We start from the raw sequence: 8,021 nt of genomic DNA on the forward strand, positions 1-8,021 counted from the left end.
TTCTCCTCCTCCTCCTCCTCTTTACCTGCATTGCGACAGACTGGATAGCGCTGCACTGATTGCACTTTAGAGTTATTGCAGGATCACAGAGTGCTGGCAGCCCCACTTTATGTCTTTTGGACTGTCACTCACAGAGGTTGTTATGTCCTCACCCTGTCTTTCTGCCCTTGCTTCTCCAAGACATGGCAATTACATAATGACTCCTAAATTCCCACATTGCCACATCCACAGCAAACTCTTCAGGGCTTGTGCCAAGCCGAAGCTTTGTGTGCCTAAAGTCTCTTATAACTGCACCCACAGAACTCAGACATACATAGTCGCCATTGTATTGAGTAATTCAGTATTGAGTAGTGAACATCTTTTTCATCTTTTTTCTTTTATAGTTTAGAATATAGTCCCATCAGGTTTTTAACCAATTCTCAGCAGGACAATTAACCTGCCTCATTAGCACGGGACATTTCCCAGATTCTATTCAAGCCTTAATTATAGCTAAATGGGCAGCTGGAAGTCATTTGACAGCTACATTGAGCTCTGAGTCACCCAGCTGTAATTCTTCCATCCAATTAAGATGGAGAGAAGCTAACGAATAAACAAACAAAGCAACATAGTGCCAGATCAGCAGAGATTCATACAGACCTGTATTGAGTAATAGGGTTGTTATGACAGTTTTCTTCCTTAATTATAGACAGTGAGACAATAGGTTTCCCCTGCCCACAGCTACACCATCTCATCCACAGCTACAGGTGTTAAACCCTCATCAGTTATTTCACAACATATCTGAAAAGTCAAGATATTTTAATAAATATTAGAAAAAAGCATCATTGTTTTGAATTCACAACCACTCAAACCACTACAGAGAAAAGAAGAGTCTCTCCTGCAATTCCTATCATAAACATTATTTACCCAGACTGACCCATGCATGACCCAGACTTTTGAAAAATTCAGTCCTCATCATCTTGGCTTCCCCTGCTGCTCTGTGAGTAATCAACCATCCCAGCAGGTCTCACATAGTTGACAGACTCGTGGCTTTCTCCTGAACAGGCTTCTCCTGCACTGCACACCTCAGTCTGCTATTCACCTTTCTGTTAGATGCAATTATGACCACGGGGCTTAGTGCTGCATAGAGCGAGGAAAAGAATATACGCAAGTCAGAGATCAGTGAGGATCTCATGGTCTTCCTCACAGTGAGAGTGTACACCCAAAGTCCATTATCTACCCCATAGAGGACCACATATAAGGTCACAAGGGCGACCACGGCTTTGGCAGCTCTTTGCTCGGCCCCACCACTTCCACCGCTGCTGCTGCTGCGGAGCCCCTTCACCTGCCGGCTGTGCTTGTAAAGGAAGACCAGGATGATCAGACTAGCCAGAGTCATGAGGGCCATGGGCACCACATCTCTGCCCACCTGGGCTGCCCCGTTTGCCTCTTTTGACAACTTTGAAGGAAAGTGAACATAGCAGAATTGTACATTGATGCCGTGGTTTATTAGGCTTGAGTCATTCTGGGTGCCGAAGGAGAAGAGTATGGCTGCCGAGCTCATGCAGGTGTTGAGCAGCCAGAGGAACAGGAACACAAACCCCAAATAGAGGGCTACAAAGGTGCGGGCGGAGGCCCAGCGTGATCCCGGAGGGGCAATGCTCAGGCACTGGTAGGCACTCAGGACGAAGGTGAGCCAGATTGAGAGGGAACGGGATGTTCTGTAGATGAAGATCACAGCTTTACAGCCTAAGTCTCCAAAGATGCTGGCCAGGTGGAAGGAGGCAAGGGTCTCCAGCAGACAACGAACAGCCACCACTAGCAGGTTGACGCATGCCAGGTGCAGGACTATGGCATCAGCTGGGAGGAGACGGTTCTCCTGGTACAGCAAGAGCAGGAATGCCAGGATGACGGCACTGTTACCCGGGACTCCCACAACAGTCAGGGACAGATAGAGCATCCCACGGACAAACTCCTCTGATGGCATTCTTGCAGGAATAGAAAATCGTGCAAGGCAACTTTACCAATGAAATAAACCAGATCTTGTTTGTAATGTCTCTCTGAATGTAATACCTAGCATTCAAAATGATATCAGAAAAATCACTGCAGAAGTTTACACCCCTACCTGAGAACAGTCAAAGCTAACGAGGTCTGAAGTGGACCCTGTCCCTGATCCCTCCCTCTTGAAGTAGTCGGGTTGTTTGTGTTCTTATACTTGCAAAAAGGTAACAGATGGATCTGTTTTTCATGGTCTATTGACTTCTCTTCCCTCCGCCTCCAATTACTTGAGATCACTTCAGATGACTGCTTCTGTCCCCTCACTGGGTTTCAGACAGGATAACACACAGAAAGCTGTGATTGAACCAGTGGACAGAGAAAATGGTGTTAATGAGGGGATAATATCTATTAGGCTGATGTTTATACTCAAAAAAGATTAAAACTCTCTCATTGTCACCTTTATACTCTGTGGAGACTATTGAATACTTTTTCTAATGACTGATCCTATATTTAGATTTCTTTATAAGACCCTTCACATTACTTTTGTATTTTTCATTTCTGCAATCAATTTTTAAAAGCCGCTACCTATTAAAGAGACCTTTCTTGTGTTGGTTAGTCAAACACCGACACCACAGTGTCCTCCAGTGGAGAAAGGTGAAACAAAGTGAAAGCCAGAGGACGTTCCACTCAGTCTACGTGATAGATCACCCACAGTTTCATTTGTAGTGCGCGACATAGCATCCAATTTATGATTGTGTAATTCATCCAAAGCAATAAAAGTTCTAAAAATGGAATTAAACCTAAACTGCGAGGATGTTGTAAGGACAAACCAGTGAGGGTGGGCTGCGTGATTTAACTGCAACATGTCACACAGCAGGGACTTGGTAATGGTCATTAAGCCCATTATTCATAAGTACATGATAAGGCTTGTCCTCCACTGAAATTTAAAGGGAAAATACTACAATGAGACCATTAATGAGATTCGTTACATAGGTTACAATAACCATATTAAATGTATTTGTTGAACACCATATGAGAGGTTTTCAGGTGATGATAGCTTTGAGTTGGTTTAATACTTAATACAGTTGTAGTACATTTACTCACTGTGCAAATTCAAGGTACTTGAACTTGACTTGAGGGTTTCCATTTTATGCTATTTTATACTTTCAAGTGGAAATATTGAACTTTATTTTTTAACTCTCACTAGTTACTTTACAAATTAACGTTTTTTACATACAAAATATATGATACTTTTATAGATTATGATGATTTGTGTCACACCAGTAACAATAATCCAATTTAATAATATAAAAAGTAATAGTGTAAACCTTTACTGTGTACTTTAGTGTACTTTTACTTTTAAGTGCATTTTGCTAATGTTACTTACATACAGACGAAAATAAAATCTAAGGTCATGAGAGGTCAATTGTGCTCCCCTCCCCTTAAATGCAAATAAAGAGTCTCAGAGAGACTGCTAAGCCAAAAGCCTCTTAAACCACATTTTTGCTGTGGGACAGATTAACTGGCACAGTGAGGGGTGTGCTGAATATTCCCACCAACACAAGCTGTTGCTCTCACCAGCATATTTAAAGGTGCAAAAGGTTAAAAAGTGACATATCTCTGAAGTAACTTAAGTTGTGTGTAAACAACTAACTTAAAAACTTGACCTGAATAAAGGTAATACAGCACACAATGATGCAAGAGAATGCATTTCTGAACACTGAAGTATCTGAAACTGTGATATCAACAGTATGAAAATGTTTAAGCTCATGTTGTGCGGAGTCTTTTATTACACGTGCAAAACCATTAACTGGTATTATTGCATGTACAGACAAATTATTTGATTCCAAGTTTCCAAGTTAGTTTTTGACATTATACTACTGTATTATACTATATAGATGTGAACTTCATCTATATTGATACAGAATGAGTTCATGTAAAATTAAAATTGAATTAGTGCAATGGAAAAAAACTATTTACATCATCATAAACAAAAAAATCAAATCTCATGTCAGGGGGAAAAAGCCTGGATTTTTAAACTTTCAATGCAGCGTACTGTACATGATGCAATCCCCTGAGAAGGACAGGCTTGAACTTGCCATTTTAATTAGCTCTCTGAACATGTAAACATGTTAAAAAACACACAGGGAAATAACATGTCATGTGATGCTTTATTCCAAAGCCCATTCCCAGGAGGAAACAAGCTTCTCAAAAAACATAGTCACACAGACCCAGTTTGAGTTTTGCAAAAGAGAAAGCAGTAGAGCTGAGCAAGAGGTTAGAGCGCTTTCAATGGTAGACACATTTGACATTTACAGTTTATCTAGATAGTGCTGGGAAATCTGGGTACAAATTGCAAACTTCTGTTCAAGCACATGTCAGCGCTGAGAGTTAAGAACGTAAATGAATAATGGCTGGTTGTCCCTATGCCCCCAATTAGTACAAACATGCATTGTTATATGGCTAATTGTCTTGCTCCTCTGTTTTCTTTTAACATGTTCCCAGGACATGAAGGCACAAAAACTAAAGCACCAGCTGTGCATGTAAAAGCCTCTTGATGGCTCATTCAAGGCATCATCAGGCTGCTTTTGCATCAACAATAACCGAGCACTGTTGTCTCTTCAGGGGTTGTTTAACTCTATTTTTTAACTCCACAGGGAAATAGCATTATAATATTTCAGATTGACGTGCAGTCTTTCCGTCTATAGAAACTGAAAACTGACATGTGGGATTTAAGTACAGGAGAATACCACTCAAGTTAAGAATTCACACGTTATTCATATGACCTCAGGCAGCTCAGCTACTTGATATGATGGTGAACAATTTCCCGAGATTAAAGCCTGACACTAATCTGGAGAGCTGTGTCGATGTGCAGCCTGGAGCACCGTCATTCATGTTAAATAAAGAGGGTGATTTGCAGACTCATGCCACATTTGATTGAAGTATCACACTTCTGCTACTGTATCTGATTCCACACCAGAAAATGTACTTAATTTCCAGCTGCGCTAATCTCGTCTAGTTATGTGTTCATTTATTGTGAAGGTGATTAGGATGTCATATTAAAACTTAAAGGATAGATTCACATTTTTTTCAAGTCTGTCTTTAAACAATACTCCTATTCCCATATATGCATTGAAAGTTTTGCTTGCTATAATCCTCCCAATCATCCCATACTGGCCACTAAACAATCCCTCCCTAACATGTTTCCAATAGAAGTGATGGGGACAAAATAATCACAGTCCTTGTTCTGAAATTAATATGATGCTTCAGCAGGTTAGACAAATCTTGGAGATCTTCCAAACATTGTCTTTTTAGGACCAAATTCCATCTTTGTGTTACTGCTGCAGCACAGCAAAGAAACTATGAGGTACCTTTTGAAGATACTGATTTGATTTGTCTAACTCTGAATGCTGAAGCCTCGTGTGAACTTCGAATGAACTTCGGAATACATTTTTGTACAGAACAAGGGCTGTGGATTTTGAATGGATCCCCTGTCTCTTCCATTGGTTGAATGGTAGGAAGGGATCTCCTCACAGCCAGTATGAACAGCAGGAATGATTGCAGCTATAAAAAACAGTTTTCAACGTTTATATGGGCACCTGACTATTGTTTTAAGACAGGCTTGAAAAATTGTGTGTTTCCCTCAATGGTACTATATTCCCTTTCAGCCCTCTGAGACCATCTGAGTCAGATTTAGTTTGTTGCTTTAATTTGCCAAACTGTGGGCTGAACAGTGCAATGTTAGCCAATGATCTCGCAGGGCCTTGAAGACTATAAATGGTAATTGCAGGCTATTAAACAGTTAATGCACAACAGGCTTTGCTTTTAATCTGCAGCTTCAGGTGAGCATCATTTTCACTGAAAGAAATCCAACAGTTACATGACTATATTCAGGCTGTCTGGTTGTATTAGGTTTCTATCACACTTGATGTAACCAAACTTGGAGGATGTTTCTTGTGTGCAGTGTATTTATAACAGATTTGATTCTCTGTCTTCTTTGCCATTCATGGCCAGTGCAGGCCTTGGTGTCATGGATCTGTGTGTGACCATCAAAGGGGTCTCCTTCCTCTTGCAAACAGGTATGGGCATCTTGGGGAACACCGTGGTGCTACTGGCATACGCCCATATCATTTATGCTGAACCCAAGCTCCTTCCGGTGGACATGATCCTGTGCCACCTGGTCTTTGCAAACCTGATGCTGCTACTGACCCGCTGCGTCCCCCAGACTATGACTGTGTTTGGGCTTAGGGACCTGCTGAATGATCCCGGCTGTAAGGTGGTGATCTACGCCTACCGCATCGGCCGGGCTTTGTCGGTCTGCATCACCTGCATGCTCAGTGTGTTTCAGGCAGTGACTATTGCCCCCGCTGGGCCCCGTTTGTCCAGGTTGAAGCCTGCACTTCCCTCCCTGGTCCTCCCCACCTTTGCAGGACTGTGGCTCCTCAACATGGCCATATGCATCGCAGCCCCTTTCTTCTCTATGGGTCCACGTAATGGCACCGTCCCTGCCTTTACCCTCAACCTGGGCTTCTGTCATGTGGACTTCAGAGACAACCTGTCCTATGTGATTAATGGGGTGGCTGTCTCTGGGAGGGATTTTGCCTTTGTCGCCCTGATGGTGGGCTCAAGTGGCTACATCCTGCTGCTTCTCCACCGCCACAGCCGCCAGGTGAGAGGGATCCGTCGCTCTCAGGGCGGTGGGGCAGAGACCAGGGCTGCCAAAACAGTGGTCACCTTGGTGGTTCTGTACGTGGTCTTCTTTGGGATTGATAACGTGATCTGGATCTACATGCTGACGGTGGCGAAGGTGTCACCAGTGGTGGCTGATATGAGGGTGTTCTTCTCCTCCTGCTACGCCTCGCTCAGCCCCTACTTTATCATTTCCTCCAACAAGAAGGTCAAGGCAAAGATCGTGTGTGCAGCTGAGCAAGACCAACTGTCAGCTGAAAATCAGGAGTCGAGTGACAAATGACTCTTTCTCTATCTTGACAGGCAGTCAACTGACCTGCAACACAGCAGAGCTTATCATTTTGAACAGCTAAACAAAGGACCCTTTAGAAAGTAATACAGAAAGGAAGAAAGTGTCTTGTAATGGTGTAGCAGGGTTTTCTCTTATATGTACACTTTCATCAAAATCATAAATATACAGGTGTGTGTACCTGCCATGGGGTTTGTGGTCATTTTGTATGTCAGTAAAAAAACAAAAAAAACACATAATTTGCATCGTCATCATTAGAGCTGAAATAATTAGTCAATCAGGAAATTAATTTGCATCCATTTTGAGAGTTGTTAATCGTTTTTAAGCAAATATGCCAAACATCCTCTCTTTCCAGCTTCTCTATTGCGATGATTTGCTGCTTTTTGTTTTTGGTCGTCTGTGATTGTCGAACTGATTATCTTTGGGTTTTGGACTGTTGGTCGTACAAAAGCAAGTTTCAGGGAATTTGGAGGGTTTATTGTCCTGAGAAGGAGTTTATATTGTACATTTAAATTTAAATTTAAATTTTACATTGGACTGTTTAAAGTCAGAAACATACATTAAAATAATTAAGAATAATAGATGAAACAGCATTCAGGCAATTGTGTCGAGAGCTAGCCAGATATATATTTTAGAAATTAAACTTATATTGACAATTTGGAAGAATACAACTTTTTTTTGGTGGTTAGTCAAACATTTTTATAAGGCAGTTGAGGTTGCAGTATTTCTAAAATCCCGGCTACGGTCCTGAATAATGAAAATAATTGTTAGCTGCAGCCCTAATCATTATCACTATGTTTAAACTACTCTCTCTCTCTCTCTCTCTCTCTCTCTCTCTCTCTCTCTCTTGGGCTCTGATTGGCTGAAATGTTAGGAATAATTTCAGGAATATGTGTATTAGAGATTTTTTTGCCCCCATTTTAGCCTCTTAGGAATCACTTTCCTTCTACTAGTGTGCGACAAGTTTCATTAGTCAAATGTTTATGTTGAAATGTAACGTTAGAGCACAAATTGTTGATTCAAGGTTCAAGGCGATGGCAGCGGTTTATTGTCTGTCAATCTAATCTAC

The 8,021-nt window shown here is 41.6% G+C and overlaps 2 protein-coding genes across 2 annotated transcripts; one reads left to right on the forward strand and one right to left on the reverse strand.

The window, feature by feature from the left end:
* Positions 1-1,003: 1,003 nt before the first annotated feature.
* Positions 1,004-1,963, reverse strand: ora2 (olfactory receptor class A related 2). The gene has a single exon (XM_070903249.1). The coding sequence runs from the start codon at positions 1,961-1,963 to the stop codon at positions 1,004-1,006; it is 960 nt and encodes a 319-aa protein (XP_070759350.1).
* Positions 1,964-5,995: 4,032 nt separating this feature from the next.
* On the forward strand, positions 5,996-6,946 carry LOC139283300 (olfactory receptor class A-like protein 1). Its single transcript, XM_070903297.1, has one exon. It carries the CDS (start codon positions 6,005-6,007, stop codon positions 6,944-6,946), a length of 942 nt encoding a protein of 313 aa, XP_070759398.1. The 5' UTR covers positions 5,996-6,004.
* Positions 6,947-8,021: the final 1,075 nt, after the last annotated feature.

The sequence above is a fragment of the Enoplosus armatus genome, chromosome 3 (genome assembly GCF_043641665.1).
Source record: "Enoplosus armatus isolate fEnoArm2 chromosome 3, fEnoArm2.hap1, whole genome shotgun sequence".
In the NCBI taxonomy this organism is placed as follows: Eukaryota; Metazoa; Chordata; class Actinopteri; order Centrarchiformes; family Enoplosidae; genus Enoplosus; species Enoplosus armatus.